Source organism: Balaenoptera ricei, chromosome 2, assembly GCF_028023285.1.
Source record: "Balaenoptera ricei isolate mBalRic1 chromosome 2, mBalRic1.hap2, whole genome shotgun sequence".
NCBI classification, from domain to species: Eukaryota; Metazoa; Chordata; class Mammalia; order Artiodactyla; family Balaenopteridae; genus Balaenoptera; species Balaenoptera ricei.
The window spans coordinates 107,415,235-107,433,004 of record NC_082640.1 but is presented as its reverse complement, the minus strand read 5'-3'; the positions used below and the strand labels follow the sequence as shown (position 1 = coordinate 107,433,004).

Here is a 17,770-nt window from a genome sequence, read left to right as displayed (position 1 = left end):
GGTTGCAGTTGCATTATCTGAAGTTGCTCTCATACCTTTTAGCGTAAATAACACATTTACTTATATATACTGTTTAGGGCCCTAGACCATTTTTAATAAGGTCCATTCCTGACCTGTGGAAACAAAAACTCCTCCTTTCTACAGGGTACTCTTTGGGGGGGTTGAGAGTTGGTAAAACCTTAACTGCTCTGTTAACCATCAGATTTCGAGAAAGGGAAAATAGGCACTATTTTCAAAAAAAAAAAAAATCTGTATGAGCCCATCTAACTTGCTAGGAGAAGGCAACACAACAAAACTTATTTTTCTCTTTCATCTTGACTTACTGTGAGATGCTGGAAGAGCCATGCTCTCATGATATTTGTTGCTACTTTGGGGAAAATGCCTCTTTTCTTCTGGCGTTTTTTGTCCTTGTCTGGATCATCATCATCACCTGTGCCAGGTGAAGCTACACTGTTGTCTAAGCCATCCCCTAGTAGAAAGAAATGAAAATACATTAGCGAAAACACAGGAAAGGGTGCCAACAACAACGAACAACTAATGACGAGCTCAGCTAAGCTTGTTGAAAGAAATCCATTAAGCGGGTATATTCTCTTTCATTAAAGTATAACTGGAGACACAAATATGTAAAAGACAAAATTAAACCAGACCTCTTCAAATGTTAATTTTGTGTGTCTCACACTCGCCCATATCATTAATTCCATTCTAATTGTGCTCTTGACACAGTGCAGTAGTTCTTTGTCAATTATGGAATCCAGTGTGGGAAAACCGCCGTCAGAAAACCCATTCAGCGAAAATGCATCCCCATGCCCAGAGTGAACACATACTGTAGGGTAATCAAGTTAAATGTTCTGTAGTCTATATATTCTAGGCTGCCTGCATAGGTGACAGTAACTGTGTCACTGTTCATTGCACATAACACACTGCCTGCTCAGCCCCTCCTAGAACTGTCACCTCCTAAGCACGCACACTAAGAACTAATCACACTCCTCAGATGACCCTGGACTCAGCATCCGCGTGACATGAAAACTTTTAGCTCTCTGCACCACTGATCATTATCATTAAAAAAAAAAAAAAGATGCACATCAAGGTAGGGTACTCACTTAATCAGAAGTTTCTATCAACATCTTTCTCTTCTGTGCTTTTTCTCTGGCATTAATTGTGCATTAGCAAAAATCATTTACTTTTAACAGTCATAGTTATTTTTTCTTGCCCTCCGGCAAAAATGCCTTGAAAGCCTGCCTGGAGGGCATCTAAATTATGTATCTGAAAAACTCTTCTGGCAAGGCATTGCAGGACCCCTACTTTCTTAAAATTCATACGGGCACGTCTTCCTGTTTTTGGGAAGGCATCAATCAAGAGAAGCAATATATGCCATATCCCTACATTAATATTTGAACTAATAACTTTAAAAAAAGGAAAGAAACAAGATCCGACTTGTGGCATAATCAAATGCAAAATAAATGAAGAATACGGGGACAGCACTGGGGCTTTATAGATGGCTGTGTTTTCCTTGCACATCATTAGCCTGGAGCCACACGAAAGAGGAAAACAGAGAAGTGGAGAGTTTATGCTCCCTGCTGGTGTTTAAGAAGCCAGGGTCCTGGAAGGACATCTGGGAATTGCGCTGAGATGGGGGGTTTTTGTAATTTAAGAATAGACATTCATTAGCGGTAAATGCCATAAATCCCATGCTAAGTAAAAACCTTGTCCAAGAAAGCCTAAAACAATAAACTCTGTGCTCAATGTAGCCAGAGCTAGACGCTCCGCAGCTTCCCAGGGAAATGCTATAGATCCACCAGCTCATTCCCAGACCAGCTCCCTCCTCCTGGATGGGGCCACGTGGGATATCCTGCCACAGGCCCCTCGCCTCCTAACCTGTCCCGTCTGCTTGGTGGGCTTCCCTATACCTGTTCTTTTCCTTTCACACCACAAAAACCCTCAACCTTCTTTGGCCAGAGAAGCAGAAAAGCCACAGCAAAGAGCTGGCAGATTAATTTTATTGACATTTCCATTTTCACTGCAATGCGATACCCTCCATCACATGGAAGAGATGACCCTCACTATTTACAGACTGACAGGCCACTTCATTACAACCACCCTGCCCCAAGGCAAAGCAGCTCCCTTCCATCTGCCCAAACACTAGAGCATGACCCCGAAGTTGCTGTTCTCTTTTTCTTTGCCGTCTGTTATGATTAAAAAAAAAAGAAAAAGTGAGTCGAAAGGACCCCAAACAGTCAAAGAACTAATCAGAGTACAGGGAAACAAAGGCATTTGACTTTTGAATACTGGTTAGATGGCGTCTAGTCTTCATCTGTCTACCCTCCCTACACACCCATGTACACGAGGGGGTCACTTGCACAAGGACACACACACACACACACACACAAGCTCAAGCAGGGACATGCACACACGCTTTCCACCATGCCAAGGAACTGCTGCAAGGCAAATTCTCACCCACACTAATGGCTTCTGACTGCTCCTTGGCAACCCTAGCATTTTAACCTGGGTGGATATGCTCTCCAAAATACAGACACTGGAGCGATCTCATCAGCTGCTCATGTGACACAGATGGAGAGTGGCTATTAGGAGCCAGGCAGTGGGCCTTGGGGATCTGAGGTGCTGTCCTATAGCCTGAGGCGATTTTGAAAAGCAGTACCCGGAGATGAGGGAAAAAAAACCCACACTGCAAGTGCAAGTTTGAAGTCAGTCTGTCTGTCGACCTACCACGGATAAAGATATCTTTGTCTCTGGATGGAAAAATCTATGTGGGCTATCTGGATGTACATTTCAGATAATGTATGTATGGAATGGCTCTTCCTTCAATGTCTTCCAAATATAAAAACACACACTGTAAACAATGCCTGTGTGTATATATTTCTTCCTAAGCACATATGGTTTCTGTGTATATGTTTAAGCTGAAATTGTCAGGATTTTGTTAAAAATCTCATTTAGCTTTTTTTGATAGATTTCTTGAATATACTTATTTTAAAAGGTTAACGGCTTAATTGAAGGAAGTTCAACCAAAAAAAGGCATTTGCCTTTTTAACCCAATCAATGACCTTAAAAATGAGAGACAGGGTTTCCACAGTACATTCTCTCTTGCTTAAAAGCAGAGAGGGCTGGTAACACCTTCAAACTATATGATTCACTATATTTAGCTCAAGAAAAAAAAAAATAGCTGGATTGAGCATCCTTTGATGACTGACTTAAACTGGAGAAGACAGGAGCATTACATGCATTTTAATATAAAGCGGTCCATTTTATATAAGTGTATATAAACGTAAAATATTTGAATTTGGATCCAGTGTGACAAATAATTGTAAAGAAAAATGCACCTATTTTTATAATAACTGGATACTAGACATTAGATTTTTAAATTAATATTAGTGTTTATACCTCTATAAAGATAGGAATTATCTTCTGCAAACACACAATAAATTTGTTTTTTCCTCCAATGGATTGTGAACCAACTCTAGCATAGAGGACTGACAACAGCAATTTTTCTTTTAAAAGAAAAATTTTAAAAGGCAACTGTGTGATCTGCAACCTAAAACAAAACTGTGCAGATGATACTAAAGTAACCCTCAAAGTGGACATTGTTTCCTTGTTTTAGGGCTGCGTTGGCAATCCTTGGCATCCGTGCCAAATGAGTTTCTGTGCTGAAAATGGTGTGTATACGGGCACAGATGCACGTGTCGGAGGAGGAAAAGGAGATAATGGCATGTATCTAAGCATCTGAAGTTAGGACTCAGAAGCGTGGGGTCCAGGGTGTGGGCAGGAACCGTGTCTTGTTTATCTTTTTATCCTGAGAGCACACCTTCATGTCTGACCCAGAGGAGACACCCAGTGATGGTCTGCTGCATGAGTAAAGGGCTAAACTTATCAATGAGTTTATTCAAGGGCCCTCCCCTCTCTCTGATAATCCCAAACTGGGGCGACTGCACTCTTCATGGTCCCGAAGGGGCTGGGTGGACTGCCCGAGTGCAGGCAGTCACTTCCAAACATGCCAGGAATGGCACTTCTTTGAAGAACTCAGTGCCCATTACAGCCTTTTTAAAGGGCTGACCCAAGGCCATTCCACCAACGTTGCCACCTCTGATGGGGAAAAACTAAAAAAAGAACTACTGGGCATGTTTCTTTTAAAAGGTTGCTAATCCCTTGACTAAAGGCACAGTCTAAGTTTGGGGCAAAGATACTCAGAATAGCTGCGTGTTACTGAACGCACTGTGTGTGACCATGGAAAGAAACACTCAAGGCCTGTGGATAGATACCTTTGAAGTGGACTAAATTATCAGGGGAGATTGTTAAAAACACAGGTCCCCAGGCCTTATCCCAGACTTACTAAATCCAAATATCCTGGGACAGGGACAAAGAATTTGTATTTTTAACAAGTTCCTTGGGTTTGGTTACACAATCAGCCTAGCACTGGTTCTTAAACTGGCTTTTGGAAGCCACCGAACTAGATGACCTTCTAATTTGAGATAAGATGCAACCTCAAGAACAGGTGAATAGTTAAAATTCTATTCTACTGCCACAAATGGGGTTAGTGGTCACGGTGAGAAACTACAATCTGGCCAGGGCCTTATTCACTGTGGGAAAGCCGTGGTGCTCTCCGTCACGGGTACTGGCCAACACAAGGTAGCCCCACCTTACCTTCTGATGGTGAGGGTTAAACAGGAAGAAAGAAGCTGTAGAACACTGGCTCTCAAAATGCGGACCAGCGCCATTAGCACTGGCAAAGAAATTGCGAGAAATGCAAATTCTTGGACCCACCCCAGACCCACTGTATCCGAACCTCCAGGGATGGGGCCGGACAATCTGAGGGTTACTAAGCACTCCAGGTAATTCTGATGACACTCAAGTTTGAGAAGCACTGTTGGAGGGCACAGAGAATATCCCTTTAGCCCACTACCCCTGGTGGTGGTTGTCTAAAGGCCTGAATCTAATCTCTGCGTCCTCCACCTGTTTCAAGACTCTGAGGTATTTTGAGAGCATCTCCAGCTGGATTTACACCCATGCTCTGGAGGAGGAGGTCACAGATGCCTTCCATAGCTGAGCACACTATGCTCAGAACAGGGCACTGCCAGGGGAAGCAGCCCTGGTCTACACCTACCTAGAAGAGCAATACTGAGGGAGTCTAGTTGCAAGGAAGTTAATCCTGGGATACCATGGGTATCCAGGTGTAGGCAAAATCCATTTCTGTAGTTATGTAGCCAGTGAATCAAGGAAAGATATGGGCACATGACGAGGGGATCCTCAGATGTTTCTAAGCAGAAATTCCCAATCCACACAATTCTTGGCCATAAAAACTGCCCAGGCAAAAGGACACCACTTCCTTTCACTGGCATATTGTCTTAACCCCATTTAGCCAAAAATCTGTCTATATTTTAGACATCAACTGCTTGGCTTGGAATAAAGAAATGACACAAACACTGATGATGTGCTACAATGAGTCCAATACCACTGGGATGGGGCCTTCTGTCCTATCAGAGATATAGGGCAAGTGCAACAGCCAAGAGGGTCCTAGTCCATCTTTTTCTTCTTATTCCACCTCCCTACCTCCCCCGCAAAACAGCCCTGACATTTATCAGTGAAGAAACTGAGGCCAAGAGGTTAAATCGTTGCCTAAGATTCCACAGCTACATGTGATCAAGGATAAACCAGAGTCCAGGTAACTCCAAGTCCAGTGTTACTACCACTGGTACTCTCACATATTGTAAGTTATTTTTCACTTTTCAAAGCATTACCTCATTTGAACTCTGTTATCAAACCAGGCTTGATCCTACAGGTAAAGGTCTAAGTGCAGAGGAGAGATTAGATCTAGGGCCCAGGGGCTGGGACTGAGCTAGAACTGGTCCAGGCTGGTCCAGGTTCAAACAGAAATGTGCAAACTTTTCTCTCACAAGTAAGCCAGTGTCTGTACAGTCTTTAGATATATTCAGTACAGCAAGAGTCTTTGAGACTCGGGATTTTTATGATGGGTTTATTGTGGTCCAAGTGGAGGCCCTTATATGGACAGCGCCAGACTGACCTTCAGAGCCCAGAGATGCTGCAAATATTTGAGCATCTACTGTCCACACAGTCAGGATCTCAAGGCTGTGATGTCATCACTGTGCAGTACTATGAACTACTTCACGGAGCTGTAACTAAAGTGATGTATTCCCTGCCTTTAAGTCACTTTTTAAAGATAGAATAAGGCTTCTGTGACATTTGGCACCCTGTCAAATCACAAACATCTGAAAGTAACCTCTCAGTATTGTATTTTCAGGGAAATATTAGGACAAATGAATACATGTTTTGGTTAATAGCATTTGCACTTCTTTTGAGTAAGTCGGTGGCACATTATTTAATGCTCACTTCTCCCAGTTTTGGACAAAGTTTAATAGTTAAATATGTTCATATAAAATACATACTGTAAAAAAAGAGTGATATCTCACCTGAAAGAACACGGCTTTTTTTTCCCTTCTCTTTTTTGATAAATAGAAACTCACTATATTTATTATCATTTTTATTTTGGGCAATGTAAATTCACTAATTTCAGACACACACACATATCTTCCAACCTACTTCCAGGACTTAGGTGTATTCATGAATATATAGATATTTATATGTCTGATTATAAACTTTAAGTATATAAATTATATTGTTACCTTTTTCAAAGAATTCACTAATTTGTACATAAGTATCCAAATATATTTGTAGATGAACTGCACATTTTTGCCTATAGTCATATATACATACACATACATATACATATACAAGTTTATAGAATTCTTAAATGTTAGTATTTAACGTTCAATAGGGTAGTCCCTTTTCTACATGATTTCTGTCTCACTAGAATACAGGATCCTCCTCTTATCAATACTGTTGTCACTTTCATTATCCTCATTATCACATGTAACTTTCACTGGACACTTGCAATGTTCCAGTCCTCAATCTTCACAACAAATGAATGAAATAACTATTATTATCAATTCCATTTTATAGATAAAGAAAACTGAGACTCAAAAGAATTAAGTAACTTGTCAAAGGTCACACAGGAAGTGGCAGAGAGGTGCCTGTCCTGTAAAGCCCATGCTCACAACCTCTATCCTCTCCCTTAGGCTGCCAGGAAAACAAGAAGAGGTGAAAAGTGAAGCTAGATTCTGGGTTAGCCCTCACTGCTCAAGAAACAAACCCCAAGAGTGAGGCCTTATATACTCACATTCATGAACTAAAGAGACAGTGGGTGACAGCACACTTAAAAGTTACTATGAACCAAGAAACAAACAGATGCATATTTTTACAGTTATGTCCATTATCTGCAGGACTATTATTGTTCCCTGTAGACCTAAAGTTCAAATTAAATATGATTTTGAAATAGGAGTATCTGTTTAATTTTAAGAACTTTTCTGAGCCAAGGGATCTTTCAAAATTCCATGCCTTTAGCCCTGTGCCCTTGGCCAAAAATGCCCTTTGTCTTCGTTTTTTTCACTCCTTCCCATTCTTCTTTGCCCAGGCAAACTCCTATTCAAACTTCAAAACCCAATGAAAAAGGAACCTCCTTTGTCAAGCTTTCCCTATTTCCCATTAACAGAGCTGGTATACTATGCTTTTGATTTCTTCAGCAGTTTGTTCCTTGCCTCTGCTATATTTACTTTTCTGTTTTGCAATTTATCTGTCTACTAATTTGTCTGTCCTGCTTGACTGTGAGCTTCTTCAATGCAGGGGCCCTGATTCCCAAGCCCTGACACAGAGTAAACAGTCAAATGTTAGTGGGATGGACAAATTGGCAGCAAGAGCCTTGAGGCATATTATTTGGCCCCTATGAGAATGTAACCTGCTTTGAAGAAGGTCCATGAAGGGAGTCCTCGGCTCTGGTAACCCAGCCACCCAGCCTCGGGCTCCCTCACACCACTCTCCCTACTCTAGAGGCACTGGGTGTATCATGCCCAGTGTTTTACTGCTCAGGAGGGCATGGCCCTCCTCAGAGATGATCCTTACGTGTCTGAGACACGTGTCATATATTGTTTTTTGAAAACAGTGCTCCAGTTCTCAAAGCTGCCCAAATCCAATGGGGAAGAGAGACTGCTGGGAGAGAGTGTCTGCCCCTTGCCCAGGCTGTTCAAATTACCCGGAACATTACAGCTAAAAAATGAAGTATCCTGTAGCCCTGGAACTGCAACGCAAAGCTCTTTGGAAACTCATTTTCTGTCATCATTTCTTTATGCTTTTTTCCCTTTCATATGGTACTTTGAAAACAGGATTAAAATGTACTGAGTCAAAAGATATTTTCCTTCAGGGACTACCTTCCAGGAGTTTAACATAGGACATCCCACTGAGAAATCTGAATCAGGGTTTTCAATAAGAGGCAAAAAGAAGAAGGAGAAGAAGAAGTAGAAGGAGAAGAAGAAGAAGAAGAAGCTGCCTTTGCCCAGTTCTATGTTAGACTCTAGCCTTACAAAGCTTGCTTTCCAAGAACCATCCTCAAAGTAAATCTGCAATTTACCTTTTTCACATCAGATGAGGTTGGGGGGAGGGGGGAAGCTACAGACCCAGAAATGTGGGGAGGGCGAGGGGAGAGAGGTGGGGTGAGGGGCCAGCAGTGAGACCTGCTAATTACTGATCTCTTTTACTCTCCTGCTGTGCTTAACTGTCTGGACACGTTAAAGTGAAATTTTTCTGTGATTTTTCAAGTGACTGGTTCATGGCCCACTAGCATGGAGGGAAGCAGGAGAGGTGAAATGCTTTCGTTTACATGCAACATTTACTAACTGTGTGGGTTTTCCGACATTAAAGGGAGGACAGTGACCCAGGCCACCTTTTTCACACTCAAAAGAGCACTGAAAAAACAAGTCTTCATCGGCTTACCTCAGGCTTCCCTGGTCCTGAACACCCTCCCCCCGGGGTATGAGCAAAAAGGGAAAAAAAGAGGGGATTTTAAGCTCCTTTCTCTTCAACTTTTCAGGCTGTATAAGCAGCATTTAGCAAATTCAGCCCCAAATGGCTCCAAATGCTCAGAGCTGTAGGGGCTCATTCTTTGTTCTCCTCCCTCTATTTACACAGGATTTACGCAGGCTCTCCACTGAAGAGACCGAAAGCACTTCCATTCTCACTGGCTCGGCTGGACTGTGGCCCTGGCCGCTGGCCCGGCCTGCGCTGGGGGATTTCTGCCACCTGGAGAAGGCGACAAACTGCGCCCTAACTCAGTGATCCCGAGACAACCTGGCCCCGGTGCAGACCGCTGCAAAGCTCAGGCCGGAGAAGATGAGCTAACCTTCCAGGAGAGACACGAAAACCCAGCCAAGGCTGTGCAAGTAAACGTGCGTCCAGAGACAAATAACATGCACTTTAAAATATGCAGCTATATGATAGAATGGAAAGCGGTGGGTGAAAAAAAAAATTCAGACTGCAGCTTGGATGAAAACCACTTCACCCACTGGTTGGAAAAATAAAGTGTAAAAACAGACAGATGGACACATATGTAAATGTGGCAGTGTTTTAGGCTTTAGCTGGCAACGTGAGCGTCGTAGTATAGTTTTGCACGCCTGTATTTTCCATATCATGTTGAATCCTGTTAACTGTTGAACAGAAACATCCCCATACTGGTCCTTGACCAAATCAGTCCCCTCAAATTTACCCGTCAGGAGCCATAAAATGGCTTTGTTTATTGACTGGAACCCTCTAATCCTTTATAGCAGAAGTGAACAAGAAAGCTTCCAAACTCTTAGCCTGTGCTTCCCTGAAGCTGGTTACTCTCATCTGAAATGTATATGTATTTCTAATTTATGCTTCACTTAAGTTGATTACCCTCATTGAAATATATATATATTTCATAATTTATATATACAGATAAAATTTCACTTGAAAAAATTTTTTAATTGAAGAATAGTTGATTTACAATGTTGTGTTAATTTCTGCTGTACAGCAAAGTGATTCAGTTATACATATATATATATATATATATACATTCTTTTTCATATTCTTTTCCATTATGGTTTATCACAGGATATTGATTACAGTTCCCTGTGCTATACAGTAGGACCTTGTTGTTTATCCATTCTATATATACTAGTGAAAATTTTTAAATATTTCAATAAAGGATATCTATTCCCCTAGCCTCCCACAGAATTCTCTAAAGGATATTGACTGAATCCAGTAGAAAAGTAAATTCCTTTTCCTTTATAATTCAGCAGATTGCCTAATCTCTGTAGTAGAGGATAATAGAATGTACTTGTTCCTCAGTTACCTGATAAGCACCTATAAAAGTACAGAGTAGGTTCCGAAGTTATCCACAGGACATCATAATAAAGCTCTTCTGGGCACTCTAATGGAATCATTTTTAGTGATCTTGCAAATGCCCTTTCCACAGTTAACACTCAGATTTTATTAAGGTGGAAAGCACGGACAAATGTCCACTCAAGTCCCAGCTCTCGAATTTGACTCTCCTTGCATTACACTACCTACAGCTAAAGCTTTCTTAATGTTCTGTTTGCCTCCCCAGAGTGGCATTTCAGCTAACAGAGTTCACAATCTTTCAGCCCTAAACACAGAAGGCTGCTATCTTCAAGTCATCCTAGGAATGTGCCAGATACCATCATCTCCCTCCTGCAATACAAAGAACCAGAAAGAGAGAGAGACCAAGAGAAGACCAAGCTGATCAAGTTACCAACAGCCCAGAATGCCCCTCTCAGAAGGTTAATCTTTGAACCAGTAAATGTTATAATTAGGAGCCTTGAAGTTGGACTGAGGCTGGTCATTGAAAGAAAGACCCTAAAAGAGAAAGTATGAATGGAACACATCTCTTTCACCTAATGGTTTGACACAAGGGTCATGATTTTTATGGGAAATTATACAAAAATGAGTTGTTATGATGTATGAGTCTCTTTCACATCTCCTATAAAAGAAAAAAGGTGGTTGGGGAGAGATGTCTTCCCAATCTCAGTTAGCTATGTTTCCGTACAAATTGTGAAAATTATGCAAATAACAATTTTGGCACCTTTGCTAGAGGAAAACATTATTAAATTATGCTCTAAGTATTTTGTCTGCTTTAGTAATTACTCTCATGTAACTGTAAATATAAATAGCTGTTATTCTGTTTAAATTTTTAATCATGCAAAATATTGTCACACAAAAGTCCTTCTGTTGCAGTCTAACTGGGATTTTCTTTTTTAAAATATCCATATTTAACTGAAGTGGACTATTTTTAGCATTGTGAAGTGTTTTAGTAAAGATAGCTGGCTAACATCTCCAAATCAACAGGTCTTTCAAGGAAAGATATGGCCTTTATATTTGCAAAAAGAATTTCCTGCAAAAGACCATTTATAAACTGTATTTTTAACATTTTATACTAAACTAGAATACAATTAGTCTGCTTCCAAGAATGTATTAATTATATTAAATCTGTATGTTCAGTATGTAACAATAATAATGTTCTCATTTTATCGTCAACTATAGGATTTTATATCTTACTATCTCTCTTAGCATACTTTAATATTAAATGAAACATTAAATATCAACCAATAATAAAATTCATTAGGAGGAATAACAAAAAAGCAAAGTTCTATCTGTAGCAGAAATTATTTCATTCAATTTTTAGGATCCTTACTTCATTATCATATTTGCTATCTAAAGCAAAAGTAGGGACAATACATTTTTATATTATCAGTTGATCAGTTTGAATTCTTAATATGGTATTTCTCTGTGAATATATATCAGTAGATACCATTTCAAATAGCAGAACAACAACAACAAAAAAGACTTTTTGAATATTTCTTCCACTTTCTCAATTACTGTAAAATGAAAACAATAGAATATTTTAATAAAAGTACAACTTTGCAACTGACATTGTTAAATAATTTCAAAAAAAATCCTTTAACTCTAAACAAAAGCTAGCCATCTCTGTGATAATAATAATGCTTACTAAGACAACAGATTGGACTATCTATCAACCTTCCCTTTGGAAAGTTTTCTACATATAGAAAAAAGAACAATAGTACCTGTGAAGTTGATAACTGGTTTTAGGTGAATATTTTTAAACTGTTAACATATCATAATTGGAGTATGTGTGTTATTTATTAGAAAATTATATTTTGTACATTTTTCAAAGAACATTTTCACACAACAGAGTTTCCTAATAAAACTTTGGGTTTTTGTTTAACAAGTTTATAAACTAAATTGCTAACATTTAAAAAGTAACTACTGTGCATTTAGGGATTCTACTTATTATGATTGTTTTAAATAAATCTACTACGATTTGAGAACAAGCAGGTATATTTTTATAATGTAACGTAAATAGATATCCACAACATACATGTGATAGTCTTATGGGGAAACATAATGTGACTGCTTAGTAAGAATAATCTAAGATAGAGTAAATTGACTATTCTTCATATAACCTATGGACTAAAAAACCACAGACAGGAGGCCCTTTAAAAGTACACTTTAAATGGAGAATGACTGCTAACGAGTATATAATCTTTTGGGGTGATGAAAATATTCTAAGATTGATCATGGTGACGGTTGCACAACTGTGAATATACTAAAAACCAACGAACTGTACACTTTAAATGGGTGAATCATATACTGTGTGAATTATATCTCAATAAAGCCGTTAAATTTTTTTAAATGAATATATTTTGCTTCCTTATTCAAAACAGCATGGTGGACAAAGTATAAAAGTCTAGTAGCTGAGTTTGAAGGTATCCATAATCTTTTCTGAATTGCTTCAAAACAATGTGATTTCTAGGCCACTTAATAATGTCATCTTAGCACCTTGCATATGGACAGACATATGTACTCAAAAACATTTGGGATGGATTTTATACTGTTTAGGTTACAAAGATACGCATTGATGGAAAGTAGACTGACCTTAATATGGTAATGAATTTAATCCTTCTCCACTCTCAATCCTATTGATTACAGCAGAACACTAGTCCAAATTATTTACCTCTTTCAAGGCTTACTTTAGCTACCAGAATATCTCCAGAAGACTTCCACAAACACACACACACACACACACACACACACACACACACACACACAACTACATTTCTTCTACATAAACCTCTTCAAGTCAGGCACCATATCTTTTATTTTTTTCATAACATTCTTAGAACTTTGTATAATGTTATGGGTGTAGTATATGCCTAAACTTTAATTAAATGAATGGATGGATAACTCTCATATTCCTTGGAATATGTTTTATTCTTTGTGCATTTATATCTAAAACTTGGAAACAGAAGCTATCTACGAATGTTGGTCTCTAAGAGTTGAAAACTGGTCATAGAGTTGATGTTTTATAAATTTCAAAGGCATTTTCCTGTAAGATACACTGCCTGGAAGAAGCAACTTTATTGAAAGAGATAATTAGCGATAGAAGTGCTCTATATTTGGAAAAGTGCCCTACATACTTGGTTCACTCTTTTTCTAAATTTCTGACTTTACTGTATTTTGGGGGGCAGCTGTACTACTCTGTTTGTAGTAGCCTCTTTTGGAGGCTCACTTCTAACATACTCCTTGCCCCTCCACTCTGTCCCTCAGCCCCATCCACACATGATCACAGAGGAACATACCCTTGGGGGAAAATGTTGATGCAATGGAAGAAGCATGAGCTGGGTGATAAAAGAGATCTTGTATTGAATTTCCAGATCTATTCCTTACTGGTTGAATATGACCTTGGTCAAGAGATTAACCCTCAAAACCTAAGTTTCCTCATCTATGAAATGGGAAGAATTATACATACCCAATAGGTTAATTATGAAAATTAAATGAACTAATAAGAGTAATTATTAAATCCCTATCTTGTACCAGGTGCTTTACAATTATTAACAAGCTTAGGAACTTTATACATGACATCTAGCCTCACACGGTACCTAACACATCAAAGGTGGATCAATAACTGCTAGTTATTTCCATTCTTAAAATGAACTAATATGAAAGGATAAACGAAATGTGGTATATCCATACACTGAAATACTATTCAGCAATAAAAAAGCACAAACTACTGACACATACAATGTGTCACATCTCAAAGTCATTGCACTAAATAGAGGAAGCCAAATAAAAAATTACATACTATATGATTCCAAATATATTAAAATCTATAAAATGCAAACAAATAGATGGAAAGCAGATCAGTGGTTGACTGAGGACAAACACAGAAGGAGGGATGGGCTAAAAAGGAGTACAAGGAAACTTTTGGGTGGTGATAGAAATGTACAGTATCTTGATTATGGTGCTTGTCTCATAGGTGGACACAACTGTCAAAACTCATTAAATTGTGTACCTTAAATGGGTGAATTTAGTATGAAACTTATACCTCAATAAAGTTGATAAAAATAATGTTAAGCAGATTATAGTTAAATCTCCATAAACCTGTTATTTGGCATAAAACAGATTTTAGTGGAAAATACAGCTTACAATACAGAGGTGTAGGAGTGGGGAATTCTCCCAGTTATTGCAGTGAAGTTCTGAAAGAATGAAATGATTTAGGGCAGCAATTGAAAGATGCTATGGGGAGAAGCCCATCATGATATTTATAAACCTGTTGATTTATACTATTTTCTTTAACTTCATGAAGATGTAAAGTAGATGGTCAAAATGCACTTTGCAGATTTTACTCAGAAGTATTTTTCTCCATTGGTCAAATCCCATTATGATAAATACTGTTAACAAAGAACTATTCAGGTTACCAAAAAAAGTACCAATAATAGTCAAGAAGGTAATAGAAATAATTCTTAAGCCACTTTTAAAACTCTTTTGGGAAATTCAGTATTAACCCATTCTTCCTAATCATAAGAAGGTCTAACACTGGAGATCTTAGTCAATTTCAGAGGAAAATCACACCGTTATGAAAGACACTAAGCACCCTTAAGATTAAAAATGAATGGGGAATATAGAATTAATATTAACCCTTGCCAACCAGCTCCATGCCTTCAGATAATCCCTGAATCCTTTGTATGAATACAGAACTAACATTTGTGGAGCACCTTGTAAGTGCCAGGTACAATAGGTATCCTCTCATCCACAGGATAGCTCAGAGTTCAGTATTTTAATCACTTTAATATCTTTGGAAAGTGAAGCCAGACAGGTTAAGAAACTTGCCTAAAGTCACGTGGCTAGTCTGTAACAGAGCTGGATCTTCAACTCAAGTCTATGAACTCTATTTCACAACACAGCCTCTACTCCCATATGGAATGGAATTCATATTTTTAAAAAAAGTAGACTGTGGGGAAAACAGTGCTTTATGGCTTTGAACCTGGGTAACTGGTACTTACTAATGCCTGATCACGGCCAAGTGATTCATCTGAATTTGGAGGTATGTGATATTTGGCTCACATCAGATAACAAATAAGAGTTAGTTCAATTTCATTCTTACTTTTTCCTTCCTTCTTTCATTTCTTTTTAATGACTCATTCACATTAAAAAAAAAAGGAAAAAAAACCCTATGAAAACAGAGTCACCACTGGCTGAAAAACACATTTGCTTAAGAAAAATAATCTTTTCCTCATTCTTCCAGAACTCATACTTCAAAATGGCACAAAAGCAAAAGGCCACGTTTGTCACTACATAGGAAATATTACCACACCTGATTGCCGTCCAATTGCAGAAAGACCAGGAGCTGAAAGCCAGGTAGTTATTAGTTTGTCATAGCATACCCCTACACTTTGTCATGAAGACAAACAACTCAACTTGAGGGCACCAGTGTGAACTTTATTCGGGCCGTGTTGCCTGATAAAACAGGAGCTGCAAAGGTCTTTGTTTGAAAGAAAACATTGTTCAACCATTTCCCAGGAGGAAAAGGAAAGGGTCTGTCTCTCAGTAGGTTTATTCATATACCTGTGGCAAACCAACCCAAGAGAGAACTGACATCTTTGCTGTAAGATCAGATCTCAGAGCCACCAATCAAACGGCAGTCCAACCTTAATATGCTGATGCAGCGAATTTCCGGATCTTGATCACACTAGGCTAGGGAGTCATTCTTCTCAGTGATAAAGTCGGTGAATGCACTCTTGAGAAGATAACAAATTAAAAACCAGCTGACTCGACATCATTTGAGTGAGGAATTCACTGCTGACCCAGTACAACACAATTTCTACCACCAGTCAGTAATCACCAAAGAGGTAGCCAACTTCATTTCATAATTGTAAAACTATTCCTAACACAGGGTCTCAGCACAGCTAAACGATAAATGTCTGATTCACATCATGAAGAGCTACTGAAATTGATAATGACTTCCTCTAGTATTTATATCCTGAGTCTTACTTTATGTTAAAATTCCAAGATTCTAAAGCAAATTAGAAATTCTCAAAAGTGGTATATTATTTAAATGACCAGAAACGTGACAAGAACTATGTAACTTTGAGGATTACTCCATTTTGAAACTGTATTTTTTGAATCTATAGTTTTCCCACTAAAATACCTAGTTTTTCTATAGTTGATGTATCATGCTGGTGGAAAGTGGAGTTGACATCCTCTATACATCGACCACAAAACATTAGGAAAATAATTACCTAACTGTTGTGCGACTTATGTCCCGGACTTAGAAATGTGTGATCTTGGATAAAAATACCTTACATTTACATAATGATTTTTCAGCTTTCAAATAATTCTTTCCAACTCTTGATCACTACAACAAAGTGTAAGGGGCATATCCTATTATCCCCATTTAACAGATAAACCAAGTACGTCTGGTTAACATTTTGGTAACTCCTTGTAATCTATAAATATTATTAGGTTGAACCATCTGAAATTGCTAATATTTGACCAGTTCTAACCTACCAAAAAGGCAATTTCATAAAAGCAATATTTCCAGCTTTACTATCAATCATCAACTTGGTTGTTTCTTTTGCTTTTTCTACTTTTCTATGTGCTTGTTTTTACCAATATGTCTAGACTCACTCTTACAAATCCCTTCAATCATTTTCTCTTTTCATACTGAATAGATAAAAAGGTAAAGTGAAAATAAACACTAGTAAAGGAAACCCTAGCCTATGGGCAACCAATGAAGTTACACACGAAAAACTTACCAACGGACAATTAGGCCATGGGAGACATTGCTGTGTTTTCAACTAGGGATGTAGCAAGAAGGCTCTTCACGGTATTCAGAAAAAGGAACTATTCTTGTCAATTCTAATTTCAAACTTCAACAACAGTAATTAGCATTGAGAAATGATTAGAGTATATTCTATTATATGTCTCTGGAGAAATTTTCACTCTAAATGTTTCCTATAATAAAACAACAGCAACATTAATAAAAAAATAATATTTATCGAGTACTTACTCTCTTCCAGACACTCTGCTAAACACTTTCCATGCTTTACCTCATTTAATTCTCACCATCCTATCAGGGTTGATTTTCCTTTTACACATGACGAAACCGAGGCTTGGAGGGGTTAAGCAATTAGGTCATATGAATAATAAGTGGCCGAGACTGGGTTCACACCCATGCCCTTAAAACACTGCAAGAGACTGCTGCCCACGATGGTTCATCCCTGCGACTCCTGAGCCCACCTAGCCAGAATCGGCCAGCCTCATGAAACTTCACAACATTTCTATACCCTACTGAATCATTCAGTTCGTTAAAACGTTTGTGGTCTACCAATTTAATAGGAAATTTACGTTTCACCATGACCCGTAAGTGTCATGAGGACAGGCCCTAGGCCACAGCAGGCACCAAAGAAATGTTCGTTAAAAGGGAAATAAATAAGAATTCTTCCCTGTGGTTTTTTTTTTTTTTTTTCTTTCTTTTTTTTTTTAATCGGAGAGCCTCACCTGTCTCCCTTGTGAC

General features: G+C 38.6%; 1 protein-coding gene across 5 annotated transcripts in view; it reads right to left on the bottom strand.

The window, feature by feature from the left end:
• MEIS2 (Meis homeobox 2) overlaps positions 1–17,770 on the bottom strand; it is a 199,186-nt gene that overhangs the window by 138,573 nt on the left and 42,843 nt on the right. For all 5 annotated transcript variants that reach the window (XM_059913671.1, XM_059913673.1, XM_059913674.1 and 2 more), the window contains one exon: positions 324–469. In XM_059913671.1, coding sequence (XP_059769654.1) covers positions 324–469 — 146 coding nt within the window. The remainder of the gene's footprint in view (positions 1–323; positions 470–17,770) is intronic.